At 38.2% G+C, this 21626-nt stretch overlaps 1 protein-coding gene across 9 annotated transcripts in view; it reads left to right on the top strand.

Moving 5' to 3' along the window:
- LOC23687700 (trithorax group protein osa) overlaps positions 1-21626 on the top strand; it is a 566458-nt gene that overhangs the window by 281938 nt on the left and 262894 nt on the right. Inside the window, exon 1 of one of the 9 annotated variants that reach the window (XM_021852031.1) lies at positions 12746-13557. The exons of the other annotated variants lie outside the window; for them this stretch is intronic. Within the exon in view, the coding sequence (XP_021707723.1) occupies positions 13480-13557 (78 nt within the window). The 5' untranslated portion in view covers positions 12746-13479. Of the gene's footprint in view, positions 1-12745; positions 13558-21626 lie in introns of those variants that run through there. 9 annotated transcript variants of the gene reach the window in all.

The raw sequence follows: 21626 nt of genomic DNA, 5'->3' as shown, positions 1-21626 counted from the left end.
CATTCCTTCCCCCAATCCCACCTGACTGCAAGGACGTGGCCGGCGCCGTTATTGACCCTATATAAATAGAGGCACTGAATTATGCACACTGAAGAAGATTATGGCCAATCCCAGCCGAACTTCTAGTTGATTCTTTGTGCATTTTCACTGACTTCGGTCAATCACGGAATAGCAACCATTGATATGTGTAGTCAGTCTAAGCTAAGCTAAGCTAAGCTAAGCTAAGCTACACGGCTAAGACTAAGTCGAGTCTAGTACACGACACTGAAGACGGCCTTACAGTTGAGGTCGAAATACGCGTATCTGTCAAAGGATACAAATTCTAGTGGAATTAAATGGTATAGTACTAAATTCGGTTTTTTCATCTACTTATAGGTATTCTACTAAACAGCTCGAAGATTTATTATCAGAATGGATTTTAGTTCCGTGATTTCCGTAATGAAAAGTTGGGTATAGTTTTTCTCAGACGAACCTAAATGTTTGCATTACTCAAGTAACCCGGAAGCACGATGATGCGGCACAATAACAGCGTTTTATACACATATGATGTAGTCATTTGATGCACGTCAGCTTTATTCACGCATATAATGCCATTTAAATGCCAAAACAGGTAAAATTGTGTGCCATTATAGTGCTAAGATGTAAATGTGCTTTTCAGCACGACTAATGCCAATGTTATACCTTGTAAGAAACGTCTCGTATGCAGCAAAACAGCTTTCTCGTACACCGTCTAACAGGTGCTTCACAAGACGAATGTATGAATGGGTGAAAATGGAAATTTTAAACAACAAGCAAAAAAAACCAAACAGTTAAAAAAAGCATTGCTGTATCATATTCAATTCTTTTGGCATATTCGGTCACAAATGATGAATATTATTGTGGGGAAAATAGACCAACATAAACCATCATTTCTTCTCGTCTTAAAATGGACGAATGTGGCAGTAACTTTTATGTTTTGTTCCTTCTTACATGCAAAAACTACATGCCAATATGGTGCTTGTTCAAGATGGAACTTGTAATCTAACTTCCAAGATTGCACCAAAACTTTAAAGGCACTAATCATGCGTAGGAAGCATTTAACAACAATGTACTTTCTATTTTGGCTTTGTGCCCTAGCAGAAGCTTAAAATAAGAAGAGACGCTTGCCTACTATTTCTTCAGTTTAGTTCATTTGAAAAGTGAGTAAGGGTACAAGCCATCTTATCATTTCGAGATGTTTGACCTTAATGCCTGCACGCATATAGTTCATTTCACGACGAAATTCTCTCTCTTTTGAAGCCTATTATTAGACGAAAACAAGTCCAAAATAGGAGCCTTCCTTAGCCGAGTGGTTAGAGTCCGCGGCTACAAAGCAAAGCCATGCTGAAGGTGTCAGCTGAGAAGCAGGCTCTGTCCCAGTAAGGACGTAACGCCAAGAAGAAGAAGAAGAAGTCGAAAATAATAAATATTTTCATTTTTGGAAATTGAATATAATGGCCATTACAAGGCAAATATATTTATAAGATGAGCATTTTCAATTTTTTAGGATAGACTCAGTGTACTCTTTACTACTCTTATGCAGAGTTGTAAAAATGTAATCTTTCCGATAAGAGCAAACATGGTAACCCTAAGCGAGCGGCTACAAAAGCAAGATATTCGAATCGAATCGAAATACGACATAGCACAAAACACACCAAGCGAAATGAGCGAAGTGAGAGCGTGGTGGAATGGTGTGTGGTGTTCGTTCACTGCTGTTTGCTGATGATGATGTTGCTTTGTGACGCGCGTTTTCTGTGTGGGGTTTTTAGGAGCAGAGAGAAACGAATGACTAGTGGTTGGTTTGGTCGGTCGGTTGGCTTGACTGGCTGATGCTTGGATGGAGCTCAACAGCTCACCGACGACGACGACTACAACTGGCTCCGCTCGACGATGTGAAATGCGGTGCGCTGGTGTCTCGGTGCTCGGTACCGATGCGGACCACAGGGCTACGGCACACTGGCAAATTGGTCGACAAAAACTGGACAAATAGTAATGATCGGAAAATGCTAAACGATCATTGCGTTACGTAGTAACGAATTATTGCGCAGATTGCATACTGAAAAATGTCATTATAGTACTCAACCACTTCAAGGTGACACAGTTTGGAATCAACTTCTAAGATTGCACTGAAGCTTCAAAGGCTTCGAATAAAGCATCCAAAAACAGTGAACTTTTTATTTTGGCTTTGTGCACTAGCAGAAAGCTTAAAATAAGAAGATCAGAAACGTCTGCCAACTATTTCTCCAGTTTTGTGCCTTTGAAAACGTGAGTAGGAGCACAAGTCGGCCATTGTGACGGCCATCTTTGGATTCCGAGATGTTTCACCTTAATAACTTATGCAATACAAATTTTGAAAGAATAGCTGTCCAATCGTAAGTCAGAAATAAAAAGACATAATTATTTCATTGCCAGCCACGTCTATCTTCTTTGTTAAGAGAATCGAAAGCAATATGATAAAATACATACTCAAGGTGAAGATGCATCGAAGTCAAACCTTAAATTTTCAAGAGCACAAGTCTAGAGAGCTAAACAGCCGTTCAAGCTGAAAACTTAATCGATTGGTCACCACCAGCGAGTGACAAATCGATTAAGTTTTCAGCTCAAACCGCTGTCCGGTTCTCAAGATTTGTGCTTTTGAAAATTTGAGGTTTGGCTTCGATACATCTTCACCTTAAAAGAGGTCAGCCCTCGTAGATGTCAAGGAGTTGGATTGTGGCAACATTACCCTTCCCAGTCTAGAATTCAGTGATTCGAGTGATGCGACCGGATACAAATTTAATATATTTTATGTAATTGCGTTTTAATCTCTGTTCGTTTAATAGAAAAAAAGTGCTATTGAACATGATACTAAGAATTGTATTATTTTGAATTGCTTTTTTGTTTATAGTTTAATGTGAATCAATTTGTATGACAGTAGTTAGTATTAAATGTCTCTTTTTCTTCTATCTTTCCAGGTAAGATTCAACAATTACAATGACAGTTTTAGAAGTAAGTAGATATTATCTTCTATCTGTTGGTTGTGAAAAAAGAAACAAAACGTAAAGTTGGAATTATATGTTGAAGCGTTATGCGTCACAGCAAACTTCACATTTTAACTCTAATAACATTAATGTTTTAATGTTTTGAGATTTAAGTTCACCGGCGAGCTATCGAGAATAAAGCAAAAGAAATTTCTGGCAGAATTTACCGAACTTTTTTGTCATATTTTTTTAGAACTAGTGTTGAGATGTACAGTCACCGACAAAATAAAATGCCCATTGTTTTGTTCTTCTTTTTGGCATTACGTCCTCACTGGGACAGAGCCTGCTTCTCAGCTTAGTGTTCTTATGAGCACTTCCACAGTTATTAACTGTGAGCTTTCTTTTCCAAAGTTGCGTACGATTATACTCTATGCTCAGGGAAGCCAAGGGAATTTCCATTACGAAAAGATCCTGGATCGAATGGAAATCGAACCCAGATACCATCAGCATGGTTTTGCTTTGTAGCCGCGGACTCTAACCACTCGGTTAAGACCCCCCCCCCCCTCCCCACTGGCTTGTAATCAAGCGAAATTATTTGTTAAAATGTATGTACTTCATGTTTAACATATTGTCGGTGTTTAGTCAGAGTGAACCAAGTGCTTATTGATAATTTCAGGAAAACGAACTGCAGACATTCTTAATAGCAAAATATTTGCGTTATTTGCAGTGATATTGGAATTCAGCTATTCAATGAAACATCTGTATGAAAACTACAGCGAAAAAATTATTTGAGTGGTTGACTAAATTTTACAAGGCAAAAATATCTTGTAGTCCAGTCTGTCGTGTGATACACACCAAAAAATTCTTATTTTTAAATAAAATTTTGATTTTTACAGCACGACTGAACCGTTTTTGACCAAACAATCACAAATCACTTAAAAACGCCTTCATAAAGTCGTGAATAGCTGAAACAGCTATTCTGGAATGAAAAACTATCTACAGGGTATAATATTTGCTACGTTAAGGAAACGCCAAGTGGGCACTAAATTTTGACACATAATTTTTAGATCGTCTTTGTAAAAACCAAAATTTTACTCAAAAATAAGAATTGTTTACGCACCAAAACAGTTCACAGTATGTTAAATATGTTAAATATGTTATACAAATATGTCACCGAAAGAATTTCCCGTATTAACAAATGATTTTTTGCCTGTCAATTAGTGTAATTACAAGCCAGTGGGTACTTTACTTTGCCGGAGGCTGTTTTGTGGTATTATGTTTGAGGAATTTATGGCGAAGATATTTGATTCTTGTTTATTCCAGAGAATTGGGAATGGTTTCGGACATCTAAACTAGAGTATTTCTAGAGTATATTTTGACGAAATTTAAGGAGTTCTAGCAAAGTTTGTTGTAACGGTACGCCAGTAATCTTTCTAGCATTTGAATTTCATATTTCAGAACTGCAGCTTTGTTGAGGTTTGTTAGGAATAACTTCAGTAATTACTTAATAAACTACTTTAAATATTCACCCATAGACTGTTAGTTTTACGGTAAACTTTTCAATATCGGCAGATAGAAATATGTTAGCCTACATAAAGTGTAGTTGTGGCAGCATTATGCTGAAACACTGTACTTGAAATTCCAATGTTCAAGCTATGACCATTGGAATGATCAATATGTAGTGTATTATTTCCATGTGTTTACAAAGGTCTTTTTTGCAGAAAACAATTTTGAGTTAAATCACCTTATAACTTTTATGCTTGATGCTTTGGGTAGGGTTCTACCAATGACTAAATGAAGACATAGCAGTCGGTCTAATGGGTACAACTTCTAGTACTACATTCGATTCCTTTGTTCTATACTAGGTAACCAAGTTTTACAAATCGTAGTATACTTTTCATAGCATTCTAGATTTGGCTCTATTACCTCATGTACAGTGATGAGAAAAGTACTGGAGCAAACATTTACCGCCTCTACATTTACATCTTTCTACACGACCATCAAAATCCAAAGCAAACCATGACCGTTCAAAACCAAAAAATGTCACGGCTCTTCAAAACTGTAATCTTCTTCTTCCTAACGTTTCTCAACCCCGAATGCGAAATGACTCAAGCACAGTGGTGACACGATTTTTGCGGTTTTCGGGGTTTTGCATTTTTGCTCGATAAAGGTAGCATAAAATTGAACTTGTTTATATGTATCGCAACGGAATGATTGTGCTTGTGTTGTCAACTAATTGAAATCTATTAGCTCTAATAGATAGAGCTAATAGATTTCAATTAGTTGACAACACTAGCGAAATATTGACGATTGAATGATTTAACACTTTATTCAATCATTCACCTTAGAATGGCTGCCCGAAAACGGTCATAGTGGAGAGACAAAAACAGTCAAGCAGTGTGTGAACCGTTGGCAGCGCAACGCCGGATGGTATTGATGCTGCTGCTGCTTTGTGTTTTGGTTGAATGGCAGAATCGATGAACTGTGGTGAATTGTGGTCACAGTTCCCAAGACTGCTCATGTACCATCAAGTTCTGGGCAACTGCAAGATACATGAAAATTTTTATTTCGTCTTTGGGTTCTAATTACCAGAAGATAGATTTGAATTGGTTTAAGCGCCAGTTGAGATCAATGTTTGAAAAAACCTACTTTTGCGAAAAAAAAACATTTTTGAGGTTTTACACCAATATTTACTCCGTAAAATATGTATGAGAGCAAAAAAAAAAGCTAATGAAAATGCAATGATGATAGAGTGGCGGTGCCATTAGTAAACTACCTATGCTATAAAAAATCATAACAAAATAACGAAGAGGCTTAACAGAGATCTTTTGGCGTCAACAGAAAGATTTCAAACTCTTCTATATGGGAAAAACATCAAAAGACTTCAAACTTATTTTTAAACATAAAATCGCTTGAGCCACTATTGGTACACGTGTTCCAGTAGTTGCGCTAGTGCTCCAGTAATAGACGTTCGAGAATTATACAAGGAATTTTAAACAAAATGATAATTTTTTACATAGGTTTAATATTTTTCCCTCGGAACAGCAAATAATATCTTTCGAATGAAGCATAAAGATCATCTCTGGGGCTTTTCTTCATTTTTATACATCCATTTTAAAACTGCTTCCATCCGTTGATCCACTACTGGAACATGACGGCAACTTCTGGTACAAGGGAGCAAATTTATTGCATAAAATCAATTATTTATATGACTTTTTGATAAAATTAAAAGCTGAAGTTACTGGTACTGCCACCCTATATGTTTAGATCGTAAAACCACTTGAAAATACTGTTGAAAAGCAAAACAGTAAAATATTCCAGTACACTTAACTCAAAATCGACTAAAATGTCACTCTGGGCCTCTCAATTGTAATTCAATGTTATTTTTTTAACATACAAATTAATGTTGGATTTGTTTTACTTTTTGACGTGTTTATACTTCAAAATTCAAGAAATATGTTCACATCCAGGAATTTCGCTGGGGATTTGCACCAGAGATTTTTCCAAGAATTCCTCCGGGGAATTCCATCAAAAATGCCTCCGGTTATTTTCTCCATGAATTCCTCAGGGAATTTCCAATAGCACTTCCCACGGGGATTTCTTCTTGGGATTTCGATCAGAAATTAATTAGGAATTCCACAGAGGATTTACTCAAGAAATTTTTTTGGGGATTTTTGAGAATTTCTCCAGGAATTCCACTGGGGATTCTTCCGACGATATCGCTCAAGAACTCCTCTGGGGATTTTCTTCAGGAATTCTCCCAAAAAATTGCTCTGGAGATTTCCTCCCGAAATTCTTACGGAGATTTACTCCAGGAATTCATCCGGGGATTTCCTTCAGAAACTCCAACGATTTGCTCCAGGCATTCTTCTGGGGGATTTAGTTCAGAAATTCCTTCGGGGGTTTCGTTCAGGAATTCCTCCGGAGATTTTTTCCAAAAGCTCCTCCATGGATTTCCTCCGGAGTTTTTCTCCTGAAATTCCCCACGGGATTTTTAATAGCAATTTTTCCGGGGATTTCGTCCAGAAATTCTTCGGAGAATTTCCTCCAGGAATTCCTCCAGAAACTCCTCTGGCGATTTGCTCCAGGAATTCCTCCGGGTATTCCCTAAGAACTCTTCCGGGGAATTTCTCCAGGAAGCACTCCGGCCATTTGTTCCAGCAATAGCAGTTCCTCTGGGAATTTCGTCCAGAATTTCTTCCGGGGATTTCCTCAAGTAGCACCTTCGGGGATTTACTCCCGAAAATTCTCCTGGAATTGCTTCCAGGAATTCCTACAGAAATTGCTCCAGAGTTTTCCTTCAGAAATTCGTTCGGAAATTTTTTTTACAAGAATTCCTCCGGAGGTTTTCTTCATAAATTTTATCGGGGATTTTTTCAGAAATTTTTTCCGGAGATTTCCTCAGGGAAATTTTTGAGAATTTGAACCAGGAATTTCTCCGGGGATTTCCTCCAGTAATTCCTCCGCGGATTTCCTCCAAGTACTGCTCAGAGAATTTCCTCCACGAATTAATCCGAGAATTTCTTCCGGGGATTTTGCCCATACATTTCTGCGGGGAATTCTTACAGAAATTCCTCCGGGAGTCCCTCCAGGAATTGCTCCGGAGATTTGCTCCAGCAACTCATCCGGAGATTTCCCCCTGGAATTGATATGGAAGTTTTCTCTAGAAATTCCACCGGGAATTTTCTCCACGAATTAATCTGGGGATTTCTTCCAAAACCTTCTCATATGGTTAGCACAAGGATTTCCTCTGGGGTCGAGGACTTCCTTCAAGAATTTCCTCCAGAAATGCCTCCGGAAAAATTCCTCCTTTTTTCCAAGAATTCTTTCAGAAATTCTTTTGGAATTCCTTCGCATTTCCTCCATAGCTCCTCCTGTTTTTTTTCGGAATTTCTACAGGAATTCTCCAAATAATTCTACTAGGAATTCTTCTGAAACTACTTCGAAGAATTCCCTACATTCCCTCCGAGAATTTCTCCAGAGTTCTTCAGGAATGGTCTCAAAAGTTTCTCCTGGAATTCCTCTAGACTTCTTTCGGGAATTCCTCCAGAGTTACTCGTGAAATTCTTCCGGAGTTTCTCCAGGATTTTTCAAGGTCCTTCCAGAAATTCTTCCGGGTTCCCTCAGGCAACTCCTCTGGATTTCAACCAGAAATTCCTAGGAACTTCCTCCGGATTTTCACCGGAAATGTCCAGAACTTCCTCCGGATTTTCACGTGTCAAGATTCTTGACAACAGAGACTCCCGGTTAACTTTCTGGAAGAATTCAGATGAATATTCCGTAGAATTTTCTGGGGCAAGATTCCGGCAAAACTTAGAAAACGACTTTGGTATAAACATTTTATCCGAGATATTTCGATAAATTCTGACAAATTCCAGGGCCAATATCTGACAGACTTGCTAATCTACGGTTATAGAAGGAATCCCAAAACCTGCCTTCTGAAAAAATATCATCAAAACTTCTCCGGAGAATAAACCAGACACGGTTAGAAATAAGGACCAAAAATTCAAAGAGTTTGTCAGAAATTCATCCTGGATTTAAAAAGGGAGTACTAACTTTGCTATAAATCATTTCAGAAATTACATTAGAAATGCCAACAAATAAACTAATAATTTTATTGATTAACTCTTGACACTGGTTTTGATACGACTTTGGTCATCTATATCTATACAAAAACTTGTTTCTCTAATGATGCTTGAACTTTGTTGGACAATAATAATTAATCACAATAATAATAGCCACTGATATCACGGCTATTCCGTAGCATCAAATCCACCTGTTCATGTAGCAACAAATATGCGGTTTCTATCGTTTACTGTTTGCTTTATAATCTAAGTATGCAAAACTAGACATTTCATGGGTCATTTTCTAATTGTTTATGCACGCCATTCATCTAATCGGTTTAAATCGAATTCGTCAATAATCAGATATGTTCTGGAGTTATTGTCGTTTATTTGGAAGGAATGGTTTCATTTTACAGAAATTCTGCCACAAATTGAGCTTGAGTTTCTATTTTTCATTTGTTTTTGATCTTCGAATTCTGCCAGGATTTGTTTTCAGAATGTTCTTAAATTCATTAACGGTTTTCGCCACAATTTTGTCTACTACTGAAAACTTTCTCTCGAAATATTTCACAGATTTGATAAGAAACGCTTCAAATAATTCGTTTCGCATCTCTACTGCAAAATCTTCAATAAAGTTTTGCCAGTAAGGTCCTCATGAAAAGCAGTTTTGCTAATAATTCTATCACGAGCTAGTAAATAGTAAAAAAAATAGTAAATTTAGAATAGTAACCTATATCAAGCTAATGCGTTTCGTAAAAAATGATGAGTGAAATCACTTATGCGCCATCTTTTTGTCTCATCCCAGACAGATATTTGTTAGAGATTTGAAATTACTGTTGTTCTCTACATTCTAAATTTAATCAATATGTAGATTGGTTTATATACACATAGAACGTATTTTCATTTCTAGCCATTTTATGACCAATATTTGTAGTTTTAAAGTCACTTGTAGATCACTATTTTGATCATTTTAGTCACTAAAGTGACTATTATTTTGCTCTCTGACTGCTACCAGCCCTGCCATTTGGCATTAAGTTGATTGGCATAAAGGTCATTTGGCATAAAGTCGTGTGGCATAACGGTTGTTTGACATAACGAGTCTGAAACCAAGGATTTCTAAATGTGAAATTCGTTATTACATATTTTTGAATCCCACTGGCGACATCTGGCTTATTTTGATATTAATTGGTACGTAACAAAATGACACTTTATTCAATAAAACAAAAAACGACTCATTGAATACTGGCAGTGGAGAAAATATTGCAAATAGTATATTACAATTTACCCAGAGATTGCCTTTCTTTCAAATATTAGTAATTTTACACGAGTTACATTATCGGAACGCTATCACATATATAACCTTCTTCAAATATTGGTTACGTGATTGTGCTACTTTTCCCCGAACGCCAGTTTCCCGAATGCCAGTTCCCCGAATACCCCGTTCCCCGAATAGACCACTTCCCCGAAAAGTTTTTGGGACTCATATTTGTCATAACATTTCAGGGTAGTCAACGTACTGGTCATCTGATATGAACACTTCTTTATTTGATTGGCGGTTCTTACTAGTTTTAACGTCCTCAGCATTTTTGGCAACATGTGTATAGTCGAGAATGACCTAATACCTCCTTCTTTTGATTGCTTATCGTTCTTCCTAATTCACCATTTTCCCATTGATAACTATTATAGTACCTAAAAAATAGTTATCGATTGCTACAGTTACTCCGATGATACTAAGCGCAATTTTTACTATTTTTTATGCTGCAATTGTTTCTGACGTCCAACCTTCTATTGCGTTATCAATAAATTTTACCTTGCCATAGACTGTTCTTTAGAGGTATATAGTTATAAGAAAATATTTTGTAACGCTTAATTCAATACATTTTTATATTTTGTTGTTTGAAGAATTCTTTCAATAATCATTGCTTGGAATCATGCTGATATTTCAACAATCATTATTATTTTTGAACACTTCTGTCAAATATAGGCGGTTCTTTTGATTCACACTTCCTAAATTATGAATAATATTGTGTTTTTCAAAAATGTTTTGTTTGTTCAAGTGTGTGTATTTTTTTTTTATATTAAAGCTTTAAATCATTTAAACAAAACAAAATCTGCTTTCATATGAAAACTATTTTTGAATAATGCTGCAGTAATTATGTCCTATTATTATATCAAAGCCTTCAATAATTAGCATAATCAAATCAAAGCTTTAATTATTTTTAATACAAGTTTTCCTTTATTTTACTAATTTTGTTTGATAATGTACTTTTATCAAGTCAAGTTTGTGTTATGTACTTTTATCAAGTCATGGCTTTTTCAAGTTTCAAGTCTAATAGTCTTGAAAACCTTTATTGATAAAAATGCATTTTTTTAAATTAATTTTACTGAACTTTTTTTCAGTTTGGTTAGGTTAAACATAACAATGTACACACAATTTAAATTGCGTTCGGTACTTGTAGTCACTGTTTTTTTTTTTGCTTTGAACGTATATCACGCTAGGGCTAGTAAAAAATGTTTGCTAAATGGAGCCAATCTCGGTAAAAAGCTTCGAAAAATGTCGAAATTCAAGAAAAAATTGTCATTTTGCCAATGATTGAAGATGCAGAAGAAATCGCTGATTTCACAGCGTAACAAAAATTACATTTTTGCGTGTCTCAAGAATCAAATTATGTGTCTCTAGTAGATTAGGAATTGCTGAATCTGATGCCGTTCTCAGACATGTTCCAGCACGTCAAAATTTTTAGCTACAGATCATACATTGTATAAAATACTGTTTTTATTGATGTTTACATAAAAAAAATTAAACATGATTGGTCATATAATTGGTGCATTATAGGAAAATAGGAATTTAACTTTCATTTCAGATATAATTTGGTTGAAATTTCATGCTCAAATTAAGTTTAAATCGATTTTTTCAACATGTTAGTAGTCTCCATACAAAATGCTTCGTTTTTCTTATATTTTCTATATACTTTTCTGAACCATCAAAAACTAACTTTTGAACATCTAAAGTATTACGAACTTTATTCCAAATTACCTTATGCCAAACGGGGTACATTCGTAGAAAACTACTAATACGGTATTTTCTCTTGAAAAATTGGGTAGACGTAGAAGCAGTAGTAGCCAGGTAAATGTACGCCCAGATACTGATCGAAAAATACTGGGCTATTATGAAGCAGACACTTCGAAAGCATCCCAAGGTCAAATATGAGGAAAACTTGAAGAAATGTTGGGTTTCCGTATAGAAGAACTGAACCCAGATGTTGTACATTATGCGTAAGTTGCGAGCGATTGATTATGGTTGTGAAGTTGCACGAAATAAATACGTAACTAATGGGTGATATTTTATTGTTTGGAAGCTTGAAAAGGATCGTCAACTAGATCGTTTTCTACAGCCTTTCTTTTTTTCGTGATGTATTGTCGGCGCGGTAAAAAGTTATAAATGGTTCCTCGTTGAAGTTGATTTTTTTCTCAGATATCGAGATATCTAACTTCGGAAATGGTGCATTCAATTCGCATCTAGATGTGCTCTAATGATACCTACCTCCGAAGTAGGGTATCTTGCATGGATTACGATGAAAATACAATTTCGGCGAAATGCATTTTCTAACAACTTACAACAATTTGATACAATCTTTGTGTTAAACTCAGGCCAACCTTCCAGATTTGTCTGGAATATTCCAGATTTTTAAGGTCCCATTGTACATAAATCTTTGAAGATCCAGATAAAATTTATAATTTGTTTTTGTAAATAATTTGTAAGGTTCTCCATATACGACATAAAAGATCCAGACTTTTCCAGACAAAATTTCAAAATCCTCCAGATTTTTGAAAAAATGACTTGGCATCCCTGATTGTACCTTATTTTTTGGAGTACGTGGATACGCTACTTGTCGTACAATCAACTGGCTGTGTATCTATTCAATCTGATTCAGAAAGTCACCCTGGTTCAGAAAAAAAACATCAATTTTGTCCGCCTAATCGCCGCAAAAATCCCACTATCCGAAGCACTTTATACCGTATCGCCGCTATTTTTTGTCCATTTCCCCAATGCGAGTAGCAAACGCAGCACACGGGCGATGGTTCGACGTTGTTGGCTTCGACCTCCGCTTCATCTATCTCTCATAGCCCGGCGTTGTCGTTGTCGTTGTTGTTGGACTCCGGTAATGTGATTCGTCGTCGTCGTCGTCGTCATCATCATCATCACCAGGCGGCAAGGCAGGGCTAGCTAACCTATCTTGCCTACCTACAGAGTACCGAGAACGAGCAGTGCCACTCTGGGTAGTGTGTAGATACTGTTCAACGTCAGTTTGGGAACACATTTTCTTCGAGTTTTCCAGCACTTCGGGCGGGCGCGCTCTGTTTTCCGACTGGCAGATAGCTTGGTCCTAACATCGAGCTTGGCAAGGGTCTTCACTCATACGTCATACGTTGATTCTTCCCGGTTCTGCGTGTGTCCCTTGTGTATGCGGCACCTCCTTCTGCTTCTGGGCCTGGATACTTCTGAAAGTTTTTCGTAACTTCGCACCGGTGCGGGGCGGGGATCGTCGAGGGGCTAGCAATTCGGAATTAGTGAGTGAACAACGAATGCCGGGTCTCTTTTCCAATCTTACCTTGGCTGTATGATGTAGCACCGGACGGCACCCCACCTCTAGGGAGCATCATCCCACACCATTCCAGAAGCAGAAGCACGAAGATCTACACCGGCATTGCATGCCTAGAATAAAGAAGTAGACGAAGGGGGAAGGACACCGTAGTCGACGTCGACGAATATCTCAGAAAAACAACGCGACGGAAATCGCGAGCATGGGGCACGTGGTGAGGAGAGGGTATAAATGATGTTTTTGTTGTATTATGTATAAAGTGAATTCTCGGGCCGCTGGTTAGAATCGAGAAAAGCGGGAAACGACACCGAGGAAAACTTCCCCCGCAAGAAAATGGCAGGGAAAAAGCGAACTGAGTATGATGCTAGCAAGAACAATAATAGCAGCGGTGGCAGGAAAAGCAACAGCAAGGTAAGAAAATTGTCTTCCACTGTGGGGTTGAGAGTTTCTGATTCCGGGTATAGTTGGGTGAATGGGCTTTGGAGGGGATTTTGTTTGCTTCACTTGGTTTGTTGGAAAGCTTTCGCTGTGCAATAAGTATTATTGACCCTTATGCAAACTTTATTGTCATATGTTTGATGGCAAAAATTATCAACTCAGAGTGGTTCATTTTTCTCCCACATAGGGATTTAAATGTATTTGAGAGCGCATTTCATATTGTGTCATAATTACATATATTTTATTCACGATTTTTAATACAAATCACTGAGATTTTCTGGCAATTTGTTAGTGAATTTCTTTTTGAATACTTGATAGATCTAAGACAGAATATTCAAAGGATTTCTTCAGAGATCCTTTGACAGATTTCTAGTCAAATTCTTGAAGATATCGTTTATTGATGTCTGTCAATAACCATCGTAGATTTCTTGTACATTATCAGGTATCAGAAGGCCGGCTCAAGATGCACGTTTCGCACCAATTTGGATATTTGTGCCATCGCCATATTTGAGCCAATTTCATGATCTACCCGATGGGAAAGTAAAGGCAAGCGAAAGACGAGAGGAAATAGAGGACACCACTCATTGGATAAGTGCATAAGCAAAATGAGAATATGTAGCTTCATAGCACAATGGGTTCAAACATCCCCTTAAAGGGCACTGTAAAACGGATAACCGTAAAGAGAGCTTTTAGCTCATTACCACAACGGGTTAAGAATAACAGAATGTCATGAAGATTCAGGCTTCTGAAATCAGTTTCATTTAATAAATGTTTACCAAGTAATCAGAATTGCAGTTTGGAGATGGCTCAGTAATGTACAATTTTGTTTGACGGCACGATTCCAAACTATTCCAATAGTGTTTGTGCTGAGTTGCTGCCCAAGAACTTGTCTGAAGCTCGAAATCGGAATAGCTGGCTCAGTACCAATGAAGTCATGCTATGCTCCATTGTGAGCTAGCTCATCAGCCAATTAATTTCCGGCGATGGAAGAATGGCCAGGTACCCATACAAGGTATACAGAATTATATGAATTATATGACATCAGAGCAAATATGTCCGCCTGAAAAACGGTGCAGTGTCCTCCAAGTGCGCTCAGGCTGAATCAGTTTTAATTAAGCCTTAGCTCACGAGAGTATACACCAGCACCAGCACCACCTTCAAGAAGAGAGTCAGCAGTGTAACATACTGTATTGTTTGATATACTCCGTTCTAAACAGCCAGACGTCCACTCTTCCCGTGTGCGGCAAATGTCCTGTAAAGAAAGTGACAAGCAATTGTGAGATCACTTGGAGCAAGGACAGTTTTGTCCAAATTCACCAAAATTGGAAACAACGAAGTGTGTGTAGATCTACGTTTCACTGGATTTTCCTCCTGTAGATACCAGTACCAATCAACGGTAAAAGCAGGAAAGTGCTTTTTACTGTTTAAGGGGGAAACTCGTAAATTCATTTGATATACTTGGGCCTTCGGGCCTCAAGGTCATGCAAGCTTTTATGACGCTGAAATCAATGTGAGGTTTTCAGGAAAGTTTGAAATCTAGAACTACTCCGAAATACTTCACATAATCAGTCACACTAATATCAGTGCTACAAGACGTAAAGGTCCAATTTCACCGCGGTTCCGTCTTTCCGTAAAAAAAAACAATAGTTGTTTTATTCGGGTTAAACTAAAGGCAATTGACGACACCAACTCTCGACTACCTGAAGAGCACTTTGCATCAGGTTGAACAGGGCTAGATAGTCGTCGGCAAATTCATAGGTTGGAAAACCGCAATTATTGAGTTGCCTCAATAGCGTATCTGCTATTAGGTTCCACAAAAGTGATGATAAGACTCCCCCTTGGGGGCATCCGCAAACACTCGATTTCCGAATCGCAGCTTGATGCAATGTTGAGAAGAGATGTCGGTTTTTGAGCGTTTTGTAAATACAATTGGTAATTGGTAAGTGTGGCCCATGGTTTCGTGCAGCTTCCGATATGGCATCGAAAGACACGTTATCAAAGGCACCCTCAATATCCAAGAAAACACCCAAGCAGGATTGCTTCTGAGCAAGAAATATCGTTTACAACTTTTGTGTTAAAGCGTATACAACTTTTGTGTAAAAGTGTCACTGTGGACTTTCCAGATTGGTAAGCATGTTGCTTGCCAAATAAACATCACGGATGTGATGATCAATAATGCGTTCCAGACATTTCAGAAGAAAAGAGGTCAGACTGATTGGTCACAAACTTTTCGCTTCTTTATACGACACACGTCCTCCTTTCGGGATAAACTTTACAGTAATATCACGCTAGTGAGTGTGATTCAGTAGTTACGATATTGCGAACTTTGGGGCCTTCTTTAGCCGAGTGGTTAGAGTCCGCGGCTACAAAGCAAAGCCATGCTGAAGGTGTCTGGGTTCGATTCCCGGTCGGTCCAGAATCTTTTCGTAAAGGAAATTCGTTTCGTTGACATGGATGATTTCCACTCTAACATATATTTCACAAGTGAGCATGCAGCTGCCGTATTATTTCGAAAAAAAATGGGAGGAAGATGGGTCTTCTACTAGTTGGTTGGATAGACTTGTTTGCCCTTTGTTACATTTCTGAATTTCTGATAAACAGATTGAGACCGCTATTCCAGAGTACTACTGGTATTCCAGAGTACGACGGATCAAATGGTTACCCTTCTAGATAAATACCAGGAGTTCATCCTGCAGACTCATCATTTGTTAGTAGATTTCAAAGCAGCGTACGATTCAGTGAATAGAAACGAGGTTTGTCAAATTATGTATAAACATGGTTTTCCGACGAAGTCGATTAGACTGATTCGTGCAAAGTTTGAATCATCGAAGTCTCATGTGTACGCGTGGGGGACGAGATTTCGTCATCATTTGTAACCTTATTTGGATTGAAGCAGGGGGACGCTCTTTCTCAATGTGATATATAAGAGGTGAGGAGAAAGTCGGTGTGTGATTGTATTAGTGCTGTGTAAAATCAAAACAAACATGGAGGGGAAGATGGGTGACGTCATACGGTTTCAATGGAATGCTAAGAGTGGGTACGAAACGTTCCATATCGTGGAACAAGCTAAGATTAAACCAAAAAACACCTACAACTAATAACTAGACGCAAAAGTCGTACAAGTAGATTCCAGGAAAAATGTTTGTTGGCAATAAATTTGTCGATTGAAATACTTTCTGCCCATTTTTTTCCACTGCGGTGACTAGCAACGCAGCCGCAGATACTTTCGATAACAAACTGTATGACGTCACATATAGTTATAATGCAATGGGTTGCTGTGTGAAAACACAAACGGTGCACTAATACATACAAACAGTTGTATATTATACAGAATCATCTCCTCACCTGTATTACATCACATTGGCTCTTTCTAACTTTCTGTTTAATACGGACGATTTCAACATCTTCAGGATTGACCCATCAAGTATCAAGTGAGTAAGTTATCATGCTAACCATAAAACTATGAGCACCCGTGGTGTTTCTCGAACTAAGATCAACGAATGAATTGGATTGGCTTTCTCGGAAGTTGTTTACCAGCTTCTTTTGGCCGTTAAACCAACCTATTTGTGGAGGAGTTTCCGTCGAAAGATTCCCATAAAATGTCATATCATATTTGCGGCTTTTATTCTAATGTTTTCTTCCAGAGCCACTGTTGTGACCCTATTTACGGATTTCTAATAAAAAAGACCACCCCACTTCAGCGTAAAAATCAAGGTGATGCAATCTATTATTGGCTGTTGCTTGTTGGGATTGTTATTTATCTCTTTACTCGATTACGTAATCTGATCCCAATCGAAAAATGCGAAAACTCCAGAACTCTGTGAACTGCTTTGCTCTACCCTTCCGTACCGGTCCCATCTAATGCCAATTATACTGTGTGCATGGGCGTTCTCATTTTTAGGGTGCTGCAACCTGTCCCATCAGGGAAACGGCCTCCTAAAGCCTTCCTGCCTATTTAGTTCCAAATGTGTGTTATGCTTTTTGTGTACCGACCGGCAATCAAGAACGACAACGACAAAAACCACATTATACCACCTACCTCCATATCTACCGCCGCTCATTCCGAATCCGTCCAGGTCTGTTCTGCTGGGTCATGTCGTATCGTTGTATCGTCGTGCATGCATGCGATTAAATTGTTTTGAAAATTTCAAGGTATTTATCTTCGGTTCCACTTTGTTGTTTTCTTTCGCCTGTACCGGTCTCCGAGCCTTGGCAAATGGCAGTTCTCGGTGCGTCGATGGTATCTCCCCGTCTCCGGTTGCACGCTGTTCTGCAGTATAACTGTGTATTCGGTAAATATAACAATCCGGCCGTCAAAAGATACACCGGCAAGCTCTCGCTCTCTCTATCTCAGGTAACCCACATGGTTTGGTTTGGCTCAGAAAGGCATTCATCGGATTTCCCGCGCTTTTTTGCTTATCCTGTCCCCGGATTTTATAGTACTCCATCATCTGGAGGAGGTAATCTCCGCTCACCCCGTCGTCAGCTTGGCTGCCCCCAGATACTGTTGTACTGGATTACCACCAGAGCGCCAAACGATGCTACTTTTTCGAGCACATCATCGTCACAATCCGCACTCGGGTTTGTTTGTTTTTGAACTTGACACTTCTGTTAGTGGTTCGTCATGAAATTCATAAAAAAAATATTCGCGATGACCGGCAATGGTGCAAACAAAAGTCCAAACGACAAACTTACCGCACCTTTCGTTTCCAGTTGGGCATTATAATTCCATCAAAAAATTCCCTGCGCAGCACGTTTTCCTTCGTATGAATTCAGTTGCTGCTAATGACATCGACATGGAGCACTGCAGTGGTTCCTCATGCTCAGTGCTTCGTGTTGTAAGAGTACTTCTACAACATTATTGTATAACTTTGCCCCTTTTCATTCGTATATTGTGTTATACACAAAATTCAACGAAATTTCAAACACAAACAAACACTGATTTAGTTGCTACTCGCGTACTTCACCACAAAACTAAAAAAAAACGAACAATGAGATTTTTTAGGGTTAAATTCTACTTCTAATCTTAAATGTATTTTATATCATATCTTCTATATAAATAAAAATGGAATGGTGTTTGTATATCACGAAATGGCAAGATCGAATTCTAATAGAACAAAATGACAGCGTTCTTAGTTTTATCTGCTGGAATTTTCCAAATTATACATCAATCAGCACAAATAGGACTTCGCCCTAGAACTCTACTATGGAATCCATCGGAGATTCGCCCAAGAAGTTATCAAAGATTTTTTCCTGGAGATGCTCTTCTCTTTTTTTTTATTATTGTAGTCAGTTTTATTTTTACAATTTTCCTCTTTCAGTATCGGCAGTTCGTGATATGTGAGCCAACTATAATTGTAATCGTGGTAACATTACAGAGTACAAGCTTTTCAAAGTTTTAGAATGTAAACAAAATACCATATTTGGATTACGTCTGGGTTTGGAGCTGGGCTATTTTCAATTTTTCACCTGGATTTTTCCCTTAGTTCGGCTATATCTCAACATTTTCAAACACAATCTCCGAACGAAATGTTCTTCACATGAAAAAGCACAACTTTTGTGGACACGCCTTGTCGTTATTTTTTGTAGTGATTTAGTAAAAAAAACGTAGAAAAAAGGATTTTTTTTCACTATTTTGGTTATAATTTATAAACTGTTTATGTTGAGGCGTGCTTAGCAGTAAATTAGCATATATGTAATTGATTTTGGATTGCACCATGTTGAAGAAATACAGTTTAAGACTCGCTCTCAAATTCGAAACCATTAGTCCCAAACAACGTGGTTGATTTCATGGTATGCTTCCTCCAAGCTTTTGGAAGTGTGTTGCAGAATTGTTATCATCATTTGAATTACATTATGGTTGTGACATAACGGAATATTTGATATTAGTTTCTGTAACAAATTCTCATGCGGATCTCTTTTAGATCACACTTTTAGGTACTATATCAATAAAAATAAAAAAAGGTAATAATCTTGTCTCATCATATCGAATGAAGGCAAGCTCGATAGAGGACAGTCAAAGCAGCCATTAACGACGCTGCCGAAAGCATTGCCGGATATGTGGAACGGAGATCAAGAAACGATTGGTTCGACGAGGAGTGCCAGGAGATTTTGGAGGAAAAGAATGCAGCGAGGGCTGCAATGCTGCAGCATGTGTTCGCGGTAAAACGTGGAACGAGGCGGAAATAGCAAACCCGCCTATTCCGGGACAAAAAGCGCTGCCTGCAAGAGAAGGAATGTCAAGGCATGGAGTTGCTGTATCGTTCTCATGAAATGCGGAAGTTCTATCAGAAGATCAATACATCTCGCAAAGGCTTCGGCCGCGAGCTGAAATATGCCGGGATGAGGATGGGAGCATCCTAACGGACGGACGCGAAGTGATCGAAAGGTGGAAGCAGCACTACGATGAACACTTGAATGGCGCAGAGAACACAGGCACAGAAGGTCTGGACAGCAAAGGCGATGGCTACGTGGCGATGTTCACCCACCTGGAACGCGAAGCAACAAAAGTTGGGCCAATGGTGAATGTGTCGAAAACAATGTACATGCTGATAGGCGATCCTTGCTGACGACAACAATGTTAGTCGGAAAATAAGAAGGCACATCATCAGTGGAAGTCGTACCTACTAATTACGGGCTCCAGAAGAAACTGTAGTCAAGAAAGATTCACCCCGCACCAAATGCACGATGTACAAAACGCTCATAAGACCGGTAGTCCTCTACGAGCATGAGACGTGGACTATGCTCGAGGAGGACTTGCAAGCTCTTGGGGTTTTCGAACGCCGAGTGCTAAGGAGGATCTTCGGCGGCGTGCATGAGAACGGTGTATGGCGGCGAAGAATGAACTACGAGCTCGCTCAATACTACGGCGATCCCAGTATCCAGAAGGTAGCTAAAGCTGGAAGAATACGCAGGGCAGGGTATGTTGAATGCCGAACAACAGCCATATATTAGGCATTAGGTGTACCAGTTAAGGCCATAATGGTTCTTTATTTCGCCATAAGTGATAATTCAGTTGTTTTAACAGTGTAAATTATTATATTTGTTTAGTAGTATTTATTTATTTATGTCTAACTTATGAAAGAGGGAAAAGCCCCTTTGAGTAATATTCTAATGAAATCTTTCTCAAAAAGGCACAAAACCTCTTTATCTTTTCGAATAACGTTATAAAATAATATTTATTAAATAAAGGCTCTTCCGGAATCGATCCATAGCGGAACCAAAGTTTTCCAAGTTCAGTCATCACGAATATTCACCAGCACGCATTCAGAACCCAATCGATTAGATGGATGAGTACCAAACTTGATGACTCTGAAAATAAAATCAAAGAAAAAAACAAACGAGCTGTATCATACACGATAAGAAATTTCATTCAAATAATTGTATGAAATTCTCATGACAGGAAGTGAATGATTTCCCAGAATATCCCGAACTGACACAGGAATGTCATGACCTAAACTGATTATTCTATCAAGGAATTTTTCTCTAGGTACATTAAAACGAGAACATTCAAAAACAATATGGTCTATGTCTTTATATGATTCATTATATTCACAAATATTTGAATCTGTGATATTCATGCGATATAAATGATTACTACAAATGTAATGATTTGACATTGATCTAGAATAGGAGCAAATAAAATCACGTCCAACAGGAAGACTGCGGAACCGAGGAAATATTTTTACCTTCGGACATATGGAATAACAATATCGACCTTTGTCACTTGTATTCCAAGAAATTTGCGTGTTTAGTAGTAATATATCAAACATATATTGATGAAAAAAATTTCAAAATATTGGAAAATGTATAAGTTATATGGCCAAATAGGGAACCACTATAAGCACAGCAAGAATATTTTCCCTATTTCTTCAAGCATTCGTTCCCGAAATGCTCTTCACGTATCATAATAAACCATAAGTAACAACAACAGTTTTGAGAAATTGACATTTTTGGTTGCATTCCTTCAAGAAGTTTTTAAAAATACATAGTTACTTTTAACCAATTTTACAGAATTTTTTTGTTGCAGAGATCTACGCGTC

The sequence above is a fragment of the Aedes aegypti genome, chromosome 3 (genome assembly GCF_002204515.2).
Source record: "Aedes aegypti strain LVP_AGWG chromosome 3, AaegL5.0 Primary Assembly, whole genome shotgun sequence".
Lineage (NCBI taxonomy): Eukaryota > Metazoa > Arthropoda > Insecta > Diptera > Culicidae > Aedes > Aedes aegypti.
The sequence above is the reverse complement of the archived record's forward strand: the minus strand, read 5'-3'. Positions and strand labels throughout refer to the sequence as shown.